Raw genomic sequence first — 12,377 nt, 5'->3', positions numbered from 1 at the left:
AGAAGCTTATCTGACAGTAAGAAAAGGCGCATGATAGTCTTTTTACACTCAAAACATTAGTACTACATTGGGGGGGGTCATTTAAATTTGCCTTTTTGATTTTTTTTTAATGTATTATGCATATGAGTATTTTGCCTACATGTATTTAAGTGCACCACAGGAGCCAGAAGCAGTTATCAGGTCCCCTGGAACTGGAGTTACTGATGGTTGTTAGTCGCCACGTGGGTGCTGGGAACCAAATCCTGGTCCTGTGCAAGAGCAGCTAGTGCTCTTAACTACTGAACCATCTTTCCAGTCCTTGGAGGTCATTGTAAGCAACAAATTTGCCAAAAAAAAAAGAAGCACAAAAATATGGAACTAACTAGACTATGGAAATAATGTTCATTTATAGTGTATAAAAAAAACAAACAAACAAACAAAAAAAGCCCCCCAAAAGTCAATTTGGTGTGGAATGCATACACTACACAACTCAAAATTTTAGCAGCTCTGTATATGTGTGTGTGAATAACCACAAATGCACTGTGAGTATTGACTTTGGTCAAATAAATTTTATTAAGGGTAGATGAATATGCAAACACAAAACTCTGAATCATACAGACTCCACCCATATGCTGGACAGCTGGACAGCTTCAATTGTCAACATGACATACTTGGGAAGCGGGAACCTCATTTGGGGAATTACCTCTATCAGACTGGCCTGTGGCCACGTCTGAGGCATTTTCTTGATTGTTGAGTAATATGGAAGGGTCCAGCCCACTGTGTGGTTGGTACCGCCGCTGGGCAGGTGGTCCTGATTTGTATAAGAAATCAGGCTGAACACAGGCCAGGGGAGCAAGCCAGTAAGCAGTGTTCCTCCATGGTCTGCACTTCAGCTCCTGCCTCCAGATTCCTGCTCTGAGTTCCTGCCCTGATCTCCCTCAGTGATGGACTGTTGGAAGAGTAAGATGAAATAAACCCTTTTCCTCCCCAAGTTGGTTTTGGTCAGCATTTATCACATTAATAGAAAGTAACTAAGACAATCCATAAATTTCAACACACCCTTTTACTCTAACCCCTATCTAAGCTCAACCCCACAGACACAACCCACAACCCACCCAGTACCTCTGGTAATAGATGTCTGAGCGTCCACAGGTGGCACCTGACTTTCGAAAGGCCTCACGTCGTTTCCAGCCAGGGCCCAGGGCTGGGCAGTCCATCCATTCCTCAGCCATGGATGCTTTAGCAAAGGATAGAAGCCCGAAAGATTAGTGAAAAGTAGAGTACGAGAGAAAATGAGGCTCTAGGAAGTAATAAAACTGTTTCCTAGCCCACAAAAATCACTTGTATCCTTACCCCTCCTCAAAGCCTGCACAAGCAGCCAGCCCATATATTGAAATTTCTCCATTCTCATCTTATTCCTCTGTGTCCTGGCTTCAGGAGCCTTTCATTCATCCTTTCTGACCCACTAGCCTCCTTTGCTCCCCATCCTCAACCCATGACGTACCCATCCTCAGTGTCCTGACTCTCTCTACCTCCAATTCCCAGACAAAGAATGGTCCATCTGTTCTCACACCACCAACTCTGAGACCTGTTTTTGCCATCATACCTACGTGTCTTTGGTGCAGGTGACACTCTAGTCTTAGACCTACCGGCCCTATCCCTATTCTTTGTCATCACTCATTGCCCCCATTCACAATCTTGTCCTCAGTCCCCTACTTCACGTTCTAACCTTCCAATTTTTTTCCATCTTCCTTGACCTGAGTTCCCAGTTTCTTTCAGTGTTTTAACTGTCCCATTTTCCCCGCTATTTCATGTCCTTTTATCTGCTATTTTAGTGCTAATTTCAACATCTTCATTACCTGTGTGACAGTCCCCAACTCCTCCGTATCACTGAATTGAACCCCCCCCCAATTCTTTCCATTCCTAACCCTGGAAGCCTACCGAGTGGACATCCCCCGCAAGTCTTAGTTTCCCTCAGTGTTCTGACCCACGATTACTCTCCAGTCTCAGCCTTCAAACATCTCTATTCCTCTCAACAGTCAAAAAGTTGGTCCTTCTTTTTCAACTTCCTCATTTCCAGTTCTCTCTTACCATCCTGTTAAACGACTCTTCCTCAGCATGCTGATCCCCCTCCCAGTTTCTCCATTCGTGTCCTAGGACCCTGTCAGTCTTCCCACCCTACGTTTTCTCATCCTCCATGAGCCTCTCTCTTCTTTATTCCAACCCTCCCGTTTCTCTCAGGCTTCAGTACGGGAGGGTCCCCTCTTCTATCAGCTTCAGAACCCCATTTCTCTCCTCTTAGGAGGTCTGAGGTCTCCTTGCTCGTTCTGATCTCTCCGTCCTGGTCCCTGGATCTCGACACTCCTACCTGTCATGGTGCTCAGCCACATTCCTTCCTGTCCCCGCTCCAGCAAGCCGCCATTCCTCCTCCGGGCCGAGGGCCCTGCACGTCTCCCCGTCAGTGTTCGGCTTCTCAGTTCCTTCCCAGCCTCCTCCCGAGAGCCCTTTAGTTCCACTCCCACGGCTGTCTTACCAGTTTGGCACCAGGCCCGCAGCTCCGGCCACTCTAGGCCCGCGGACCCATGGAGAGGCGCCCGCCCGCGTCCCGCCGGGTCCTACTCCTCTTCCACCTCCACCGAAGCAGTAGCTGCCATCGGTTACTCCCGGAACCGGAAATCCCCTGCCTGCCTTTCGGGCTCAATCCCCCCAACACTATTCCCCGGCGCTGCCTCGACGAATATGCCCTCAGTAGGGAGGCTCCTGCGCCTGCGTAGTGTGGTTCCACAGAGGCGCGCAGCTCCTGGGTACCTGCTGCGCCTGCGCGGACCACTGGCGTCCCTTTCTGGTGCCGGTCGGTGCTCGTCACCTCCCTAAGGCGCGTCCTTCCCACGCTGCTGGTCCCGAAAGCGCATGCACAGTTCAGTCCCAAAGGAGGGCGTGGACAGCCTGGCTTACTGGCGGTTTCTGTCTCCACCAATAGCAGGGGCCAGGAAGCCTGGGGTTGTGCCTGCCCACTTCCTTTCCTAGTGGATACAGTCCCTCCGAGTCTTCCCTAGGGCTAGTACCTCCTAGTACAATCCGAAACAGGGTCTGTACTGACCAGGCTCCATCCAGAACCAGGGAGGGAGCATGAAGTGCTGCAGTAACCTAGGGCACTAAGTGACTCCTTGACCATCCCACAAAAGCCCAGTGGGCGAGGACGGGGTGGGGCTTCTGTTGTAAACACATCTCCTTAGTGGATCTTCTTTGGGGGGTGGGGTATAACACAGGGATGGGGGACCAAGACCTGGATGACCAAATGCACCTCTGGTCTGGAGGATGTTGTGTCCAGGTACAGAGGCAGTGCACCCACTACTCACAGGGTTAGTGATAAGTTAGTCTCAAGTCTGGAAGCTTGATAGTACAGTACTCCTCAAATAGCTCATTCGTTCATGGCCCAAGGGAGCATAGAATGAGTGCCAGCTGTATACTCAAAGCCTGTACATGTACCACAGCCACTTCTGAATACACCTGTGGCACCCCCATCTTGTCCTGGCGTTGGGAACGAAATTGCAAGTAGAACAAACACAGGGACCATCCAGTTTTCTCCCTTGTTCAAATTTTTATTAACAAAACCAGGGTGGAGGTGTAGGCAAGGGTGAGTAAACTCCAGAGTCACCCAAGCACAGAGAAAAGGGACAGAAGGACAAACAATGACAGGGAAAGCAGAGACCCTTTGGTAAGGGCAGATGGCAGTCAAAAGGTAGATGGGCACAGGGACAAAACTAAGGGGTAGTAGAAGAAACAGATGAACAGAAAACTGGTGGATTCAGGGCGGCTCCCCTAACTGGAATGCAGGTCGTGAGGGGCTCAGGGTTGGTGAAGCTCAGCGGTCAGCACTGGAGCGCAGGTCGGTAGTGAGAGGGTCATGTTGGATTGTTTGGTGCAGCATCAGGGCCAGTAACCCTGCTCTGTTCGTCATGGCTGTGCGTACATTGCGCTCCTGCTCAAATAGCTCATCCAGCTTGTACCACTGCCAAGAGAGGAGAGGGAGGGAGCCATGAGAAGTCATTCCTGAAGCCCAGTCTGACCCTGGTCACATCCAGCATCAAAACCTACCACCCGAACGCGCTCCAAGTCCACTTCTGCACGCCGCAGCTTCTCCCAGCAGTAATGGCGATTGCACTGGCGCTTGGGCAGGCGGCAGAAGTCACCTGTGAGCTCAAAGACATCACGTACAAGCGGACAACCACACACCTCATCAGCTGGCACCTGCAGGGACACCAAGGGCAGGGGTGATGAGGGAGGAGGAATGGAGAGTTTATGGGAAAATGGAAAGGAGAGGAAGGGGGAGAAATTGAAGATGATGAAACAGAAAAGGGAGGGAAATGGAAGTTGTCAAGAAAATGAGGAGGAAGGTGAGAAGAAAGTAAGAAATGAATGTGACAGGAGGCAGGAAGAGGCTGGATGAGGACAACTGAAGGAAAACCTTACTTTGGGGTCTCGTGAGTGCTCAGGACAGAGCACCTGGAGCCGCTTACAGTATGTTTTGCTCTGGGGATTGTAGACATCACAGAAGAGTCGGGTGGCCCTGAAGATAGAGTAGAGAAAATGAACAGGAGGGTCATGTTTACCCAGTGACCTTATAGCTAGAAACTTGGGTAGCGCCTTGACTACCTCAAAGGCCCACCTATCCTTGCCCATACCCCTTTCCAGCCCCAGTTCCACACATATTCCATTTCTTCACCCTTAACCACCCTTCTCTAAGTCCACATGGTAACCTTACTCACCCTTCAATGCGTGTGGGGTACATGGACCCAAAGGATGTCTGGCTCTCATACTGAAGGGATGAGCACAAATAAAAGGAACTGTGGGTGCCCTCTCAATATACCACCCAAGCAACACATCTGTCCCCCATGGGTGAACTGATGTTCCCGTAACATCTACTCCCTCGAGATGACACCCTGACCTTGGCGTAGCAGCGCTCCATGTGGCGCAAGGCAACACGTGGGTTGATGGGGTGCCCACAGGAGACACAGAAGATCTGGAGGTCTGTGTCATCACTGTCGTTCTCAGTGTTCTGTACAGAGTGGAGGGAATGGTGAAGCAGGGTAGGATGAGGTACCGGATCCTGTCCTGCTGAACTCCTGCTTCTTTACCTCCTCGTCCTCACGCACAGCCTGTTGCTTGGCACGCAGAATGATGGCCTCAAGCTCATGGAATCTACGCTCCATTTCCTGAAGGCGGGTGCGGGCACTCTGCTGCTCACGGCGAATGCGTTCGAGTAGCTTCTTGCCGTGCTCTTCAGCAATGCAAGGGCTTTGCTGCCATTGCTGGATGCGCTGGGGGAGGATCTCATAGATGCGGCTGCAAGGAGACATGGGGATTCAGATAGAAAGTGGGGTGATTAAGGGATAGAAAATGGATGGGCGATGAAAAGACGAGTTAATGGCTGAATGGTAGGAGGATGGACAGATGAGGGTTTGATCAAATAGTGTATAGATAACTGACTGTAAATACAGGGAACTCTAGTGGTACCCCACTCTGTACTGTCTGACTCCCTTCAATGCCCCAGGAGAGACTCACTTGGCTGCCAACTTCATGCCACAGTCATCTGAACAATACTTGGAGCCAGGCTGCGCAGCACGCACACAGCCAGGCCCCAGGCACTGCGGTAGCGATGCAGGGTCCTTCACATCAGCCCTCTCTGGGTGTTTCCATTTGTCCTTATGCTTCTGCTTCTGTCGATGTCGTTTATATCTCTCTTCCTTCTAAGGGGCAAAACATATCAGGTCAGGGTAGAAGTCAGCTTCAGACCCTATCTACCCCTCCATTCCTTAGCCCTTGACCTCTGCATTTCCCTCCCTGTCCCACCATCTGCCTTTTAATGCCCATTTTACCCTCTCCATCACCTTCTTCTCAGACTTCTTCTCTCGACGCTTCACATGCTTCACTTTTACGGCCCTTTTCCGAAGTGCAGGGTCTAGGAATGGGGACTCTTCTGTGTCGCTCATCCAGGGCTGCAAATAGGGTATACACTGATCCACATGTCCAACTCATGACATCAAAACCAACCTACACATTTTTTCAAAGCAGTGCGCATACCCTCTGCCTCCTCCCCCTTCTCCCCCACTGCAGAATGCTCCTGTTGCTCACCAGGCCATGGTCATCAAAGGCCCCAGCACAGAAGTCCTGGTAAAGATCAGGGTCCAGTGCTAGGTCTTCATCTGAAAGTGGCTCAGGTGTTGCTGTAGCCTCTGGTGGTTCCTTGACCACTGATGACACCACTGCCCCCTCATCTTCACGGATACGCCCCAGCTTCTGGGATGGCTGTGGCTGTTGCTGAGTGGGCGGTGGCCGGCGGGGCCTTGGCAGGGCCTCTGAGGGTGTCACTGGCGAGAGCTGCGGGGCAGAATCTCAGGACTGGCCCTGACCGCCCTGCCCGCATGCCCTGCCCCGCCCTGGGGGGCTGGACTCACCGAGGAAGGGAAGTACTTGTACGATTCCTGTGCGCAGGAGGAAGGCCTAGGTCAGCCCCAGGGAAATGGAGGATGGCCCTGTCCTAGCCCCAATGACTTATCCTTGCCATGTCTGCCTAGATGTACCTGCATCCCTACTTCTTATCACTAGGAAATGCTTATTTTTACCTGTTGTGCCCTGGCATGCCTGCCCACCTACAAATACATGGCCAGTTGGGGGTTTCTCCTTCCAGTCAGTTATACTTTATCATGTAGCATGTATTTGGACATGCTAGGCTTCTTCCCACCTGTCTGGATCTAATCAGGCTCCACCCCACCTGCCTGCCCCCAGCTTCCCACCCCCAGATTTGTAGCTTCAAGCAGCCCTACCTGGACCTTCCAGCCATGCCCTCCCGACCTGATCCTGCCCAGCTCTGTCCATGCTCACCCGTGCCCGCAGCTGACACTGGCGAAGCCGGCACTTCTGCCGGATCTTGTTGGGGCCCCCAAACTTCTTCATGTCACGGCAGAAGTCACAGTGGCCACAGTCCTCAGTACGACGGCATGCTTCACACTCACCACACATGCGGGCTGACCGTTTGATCTGCTGCTGCTGCTGCTGCTGCTGCTGTTGCTGCTGCTGCTGCTGCTGCTGCTGCTGTTGCTGCTGCTGTTGTTGCTGCTGCTGCTGGTGATGCTAGGAGACCATGTCCAGGGTAGAGATCAGGAACCCAGGCAAGGCCTAAAATTAGAACTTCATTCATCCCAACCACTGCAGCCACTTACCTGGCTAGGTGTGGCCACCAAAGGCTGTGGAGAGGATTTGTGGGGCGAAGCAGAACCCCGAGCAAGCAAGGCCCCAACCCCTGTCCCTGACCCTGCCCGGCGCTGCAGTTCTGGATCTGAGACAGGCCTCTTGCGCCCTCCACCCTCATCCCGGGGCTCACTGCCGTCCCGCTCACTGCCATCCCGCTCTCGGGACTTTTTGTGCCGATATCGAATCTCCAGCTTCGGGTCCTTCTCTGTGGGGCAAAGAATGGTACCAAGGTGGTTTTGTAGGAAGGCCTTGAATGATCCAAGAACCTCTCTCTGTTCCTGTGCCCATCTAACTGTCTGGCCCCTGCTCTAGGACAGAACTGCCCATTCCAGTAGGCTCCTCCATTACTGTTCACAATGGAGGCAGCATTCCAACTCACCACAGACCAACAATCACTAAGGCCATAGAGAATACCATTACCCACAATCCAGTACATATGGCTTCCCCCCACCTGTTGAAGAGTGCCTTTCACTCACAGGCCTCACCTCGGCACTCCCGACAGTACCATTCCCGGATGGCTTTGGCCATTTTCTCAGTAATCCGGATGCAGTCACCATGAAACCATTCATTGCAGTTGTCACATCCACTGCAGAGGATGGGGCAAGGTGACAGAGATGTGAGGTGTGTGCCTCATCAGCTTTCCCCAACCCTGCCGGGCATCAGCCCACCCACCTCTCCCTAGCTCACATCATGAAGCAGTTGATGTCCGGTTTGCGGCAGATGCAGTAGATGGGGGCGTTCTCCCCATTCTCAGACTTGCTGTCCTCCCCAGCATCTGGAGGCTCCGGGTCCGAACCATCTCCCTCCTGTGGGATGTGCCCCATGATGGCTCCTAAATTCCCCATTACAGCTCTACCATAGCTCACAACAAATCCCCATTCTAAGTATTTCCTCTCACAGCTTCCACCATAGTTCCTCTCCATCATAGTTCCCACAGATCCTCATGCCCAACCCCTTGCCTCATTACTCCTCCATCTCCATCACTCTGCCCCAGACCTCCCATCATTCACCCCACTGACATCCTGTCACTCTAGCCATACTCCCTTAACGGCGCATCACATACTTTCACTCATCACATTCCAAACCCTTTCAGAAGTTCTACGCGGGTACCACTTTATTTACTCCGCAATCATCCCATCTAGGTTCCTCACAGGTCCTAGTAATTTACACAGATCCCACCTCCCTGCCGGTTCCCCAGAGCCTGCCCACTTCGCTCATGGCTAAGTCCTTATCCCTCTAACCAAAAAGCTCACGTGAAGGTTTCCCACGGAACTGCCATCTGGAATCCCCACTCAACTTCCACTGTGGACCCCAACGGCTCATCACAGAACTCTCAGCTGGTTCCCCTCAAACTCCATCATTCTTCTCACGCACCCTTAACCTATAGACTCGGGGTACCGCTCACTACAAGCCCCGTGTGCCTGCCAACAGGCATCGCCAACCCACCGCCCTCTACTTCTGAACCCCGCTCCCGCCCAGGTACTCACCATATCTCTGCTCACAGCGCTCCGACTCCGGACCGCAACCGGCGAACCTGAGCAAGCCCCTCCGCAGTGTCCGCGGCGGTTCCACAACCACTTCCGCCTCTGGTCCCGCCTTCGCCGCACCGCACTCCTATTCCTCAGAGCGACGCTTCACTGGCAAACAAATAAATCGCCCACATAAAGCCTTGATCGTCTCCCAGGCGCCGCCATCTTGACCATCGAGTCCGTAAGGTAGCTAAGACCGTAAGTTCCGGGAAACATGGCCGCGCCTAGGATGTGGCTCTTCCTAGTGCATCGCCACCTTGACAATCGAGCCCCTACGGTGGCCGCTTGAGGGCAATATGGCTGCACCTGTTCGTAATTGCCTCACGGATGTCGTCACTCGAGACGCCGATGACGTTACAGGACGCCTCTGTACGTTCCTCATCGGTTTCTGGCAGTGTTCTAGCACGGCTTTCCCATGGGCCGCGCCATCTTGGCAATTGAATCCGTACACTAACTGCCCAGGCCACCCAGAGGATAGCACTTTAAGGCTGCCTGTACAGAATTAACTGCTAGGTGGTGTCTCATTCTTTCCTCCTTTCAGCAAATATGAATGGGACGCCTGGCCCCCGCAAAGGACATAGGTGTCATTTCGTAATCGCCCCCGTTATTGCTCTACTTTTCATCCCCTCCACTTTTCCAGCGCTCCTGTTCTTCAGTGCTTTTATTTAATTTAAAAGAATTCTTAGCTAGGCGAGGTGGCGCACGCCCTTTATCCCAGCATTGAGGAGGCCAAGGCAAGAGGATCCCAAGCTCACAAGGTGTGCCTGGGCTATACTGTGATGTCCAGGCCAGCTTGGAAAACTTTAAGAACTTGTCTTAAAAAAGGGCAGATGGAAGATAGAGAAGGAGGGGGAAAAAGGGAGGGAGGGGGAAAGGAGAAGAAAAGACTGAAAAAAAAGGGAAAGAAAAGAAATGACTAGGGAATATAGTTCAGTGGAAGCATGCAAACTGCCTATTTCAACTCTCAGTATTGCAAAAATAAATAATAAAAATAATTCTTAGAGACAGCTAGATGGCTCAGTGGGTAAAGGCCCTTGCTGCCACACCTAATGGCTTGAGTTCAATTCCCAGGAGCTCACATAGTGGAAAGAGAAAACTGACTCCCACAGGTTGTCCTCTGACTTCAACCTGAGCCCTTGCTGGAACTTCTGCACATACACATAATAAAAATGAACAAAAACGGGGCTGGTGAGATCGACCAGTGGTTAAGAGCACTGACTGCTCTTGCAGAGGTCCCAGGTTCGGTTCCCAGCACCCACATGGTGGCTAACAAGGATCTGTAACTTCAGTTCCAGGGAATCAGATGACACCCTCTTCTGACCTTCATGGGTATTGCACGACCCCAGTGAACTTAAACACATGTAGGCAATACACTCATAAAATAAAAATAATAAAATATAAAAATAAAAACAATTCCTAAACTAATTTCAAACTTATTTTGGTTCTATAAGCTGCACAATAGCTTCTGTAACAGTAAGCACCCTTTATTCATTTCTTTGCTTGGTTGGGGTTTTTTAAACAGAGGCAGTCTGGCCTCCAACTTCCACCTCTGGAGTACTGGGATTACAGGCACATGCCAAGGAACTGGGATACGATCCGGGGCTTTAGGCTTCGCACATGCTAGGCAAGCACTCTACTAACTCAGCTACAGTTCCAGCACCTCCATTTTTTATTGTGGAACATTTAGAACTAGAGACAACCAAAGGAGGAAAACTGCAAATTCCTATCAGACCTGGAGCCATGGGTTGTGGGACAGACTCAGGTCCTCTGGAATTCCATTCTCATCATCTAGTTAATTTTAACTTTCAATTGTTTAAGTGAGATATTCTTTAAAGGGGGAGGGAGACATGCGCCATCCCAGGTTTATAATAGTGACTAGTTCAAGTCACTAATCATTACATGAAATATTTGCCAGTGAAAATAAAAATCTTAAAAGGCTGTGATAAATTTCCGTACTAGAAGGTGAGGCATGGAAAAGTGCTGTTTCTGCTTTCCCATACATCCCCCTCATCTGCTGATCTTGGGGGCTGGATGCTTCCATCTGTTCTTTGTCACCTAGTAGTCCTGCTGACGTTATCAGGACTGACTGGGTAAACAAAATGCCATCAAATGGATTGACATGACAGACCTCAGACCACCCTTGCTGTCCCTTCCCTTCTGTTCTAGCAGCTTTCCTAGTCCTCTGCATACTTCCCATAAATGGATCTAGGGATGTTAAAATAAAAACCCCTGAATAATGGTTAACGATGATGGGATATAGTGATCTTTGGGGGCCTTCCTCCTTTATTTTGTGGCAGTTCAAAAGCTGCTGCTACTGCTGTCTACTGGGAACACTTATCCCTTGGATCCTGGCCTGGGTCCTGACTTAAGGTTGCTGTGAAGCTATGACTGTTCTATGGGCTTCTGTATGTACTTGCTGCACCCTAAACTCCAAGACAGCTGCCCATAATCTTCTTCCATGTGACCACCCTGTCTATAACAGGAAGATCTGTACCCCCAAGCATCCCCAGCTGTACTGTGAAAGAGGGTCCAGGAATGTTTCCCTCAATTCCAGGTACTGTTAAAGTTCAGATCTGCAGCAACCCTCTCCCCAGTGCAACAGGGCCTCATGGTTTTGCAAGCCCTCTGAAAATACAGGTACTGAGTTGAGCACCCTGACCATCTGCAGACAAGATAAACAGACTCTCTACACCTATGACCCAAGACCTGATTGCTGCAAGAGCTGTTTCAGCACAGCCTGCTTCCCTTTTGATAATTTTAGAAAATAAACAGGCCCCTTATCCCATGACCCAGATCCTGGCTGATGTAAGGCGTCAGTTTGACAGAGGCTGTTCCTTCTGATAAGCCCTGGGCTCTCTCTCCTGCCTAACTTGTTTAAAAATGTTTTCCTGCCTGCCACATCCCCCAAACCCCCTAAAAAAGCTCCTAGCCAACAGCCTGTAGACTGACAGGTCCTCCATCCTGAATTAGGGGACTGTCCTGTGTGTTTTCTCTTCCAATAAACTCTCCTGCCAGAGTTCTTGTTTGTGTCCTGGTACTTTCTCCTGATTGACTCAATTTACCTAGCAGGTACTATGTTACTTACTCAAGATGCCATGAATGTATACAGGTGTCCTGCCAAACTCCAGCCCTCTTCTGCACCTGTCTTTTACCCTGAGCCCCAGTCCTGTCAGTGCCCTGAAGGGAGGACATGCAGGACCTGTGGCTGGAATGGTCACAGGAGCTGTTCTGTTGCTGCCTCTAGGTACCTTAAAAAGATGTCCACCACATACCCTTCCTTGAAATGAGGGTGCCACTGTCTCTCTCCCACCCCCGTGTATGCTGCACTGGGTTTCTTTCTCCCTCTATTTCCTCAAATGAGTTAAGGGCCTCAATGTCCCTACTCCCCTGATTGCAGTCAGTGACCAGGGGATCCAGGGGCGTGGGTTGGATCTCAGAATAGGTGCAAGGCCATGAGGGCCCTGTGTCCAGTCATGCCAATGTTTTCTGAAAAACCTCAGGTTCTGACTGCTCCTGAGCATTGGACATTTCTCACCAGACTCTGCTGGTGGGAATCAGGGATGTAGTCCAAAGCCCACAAATCTATCCAAAACCACCTGGGTGCTTCAGGGGCCT

General features: G+C 50.9%; 2 protein-coding genes across 17 annotated transcripts in view; both read right to left on the bottom strand.

The window, feature by feature from the left end:
• Positions 1–2,804, bottom strand: part of Mbd1 (methyl-CpG binding domain protein 1) — an 18,198-nt gene extending 15,394 nt beyond the window's left edge. For 3 of the 15 annotated variants that reach the window (XR_003846710.1, XR_003846712.1, XR_003846711.1), the window contains exons 1-2: positions 2,513–2,798; positions 1,102–1,216 (exon numbers count right to left, since the gene is read on the bottom strand). Coding sequence is in view for 3 of the 15 variants with exons in the window: in XM_029554842.1 (XP_029410702.1) it covers positions 1,102–1,211 (110 nt within the window). In the remaining 12 variants the exon portion in view is untranslated. Of the gene's footprint in view, positions 1–1,101; positions 1,217–2,512 lie in introns of all 15 variants that reach the window. The other 12 variants (XR_003846718.1, XR_003846714.1, XR_003846715.1 and 9 more) reach the window with 10 other exon arrangements.
• A 761-nt stretch (positions 2,805–3,565) lies between these two features.
• Cxxc1 (CXXC finger protein 1) lies at positions 3,566–9,033 on the bottom strand. Of its 2 annotated transcripts, none has more exons than XM_008850718.3 (15): positions 8,721–9,033; positions 7,921–8,039; positions 7,719–7,819; positions 7,203–7,438; positions 6,865–7,113; positions 6,438–6,464; positions 6,115–6,360; positions 5,859–5,978; positions 5,545–5,729; positions 5,118–5,325; positions 4,928–5,038; positions 4,749–4,798; positions 4,453–4,549; positions 4,078–4,230; positions 3,566–3,991 (listed from the first exon to the last, which is right to left on the bottom strand). In XM_008850718.3, the coding sequence occupies exons 1-15, from the start codon at positions 8,721–8,723 to the stop codon at positions 3,845–3,847; spliced, it is 2,052 nt and encodes a 683-aa protein (XP_008848940.1). In that variant the 5' UTR covers positions 8,724–9,033; the 3' UTR covers positions 3,566–3,844. The 2 variants fall into 2 exon arrangements, with proteins under 2 accessions (XP_008848940.1, XP_008848941.1); XM_008850719.3 differs by having other exon boundaries at positions 5,871–5,978; positions 8,721–9,032.
• Between the last annotated feature and the right edge of the window lie 3,344 nt (positions 9,034–12,377).

The sequence above is a fragment of the Nannospalax galili genome, unplaced genomic scaffold (genome assembly GCF_000622305.1).
Source record: "Nannospalax galili isolate Female #2095 unplaced genomic scaffold, S.galili_v1.0 scaffold1845, whole genome shotgun sequence".
Lineage (NCBI taxonomy): Eukaryota > Metazoa > Chordata > Mammalia > Rodentia > Spalacidae > Nannospalax > Nannospalax galili.
The sequence above is the reverse complement of the archived record's forward strand: the minus strand, read 5'-3'. Positions and strand labels throughout refer to the sequence as shown.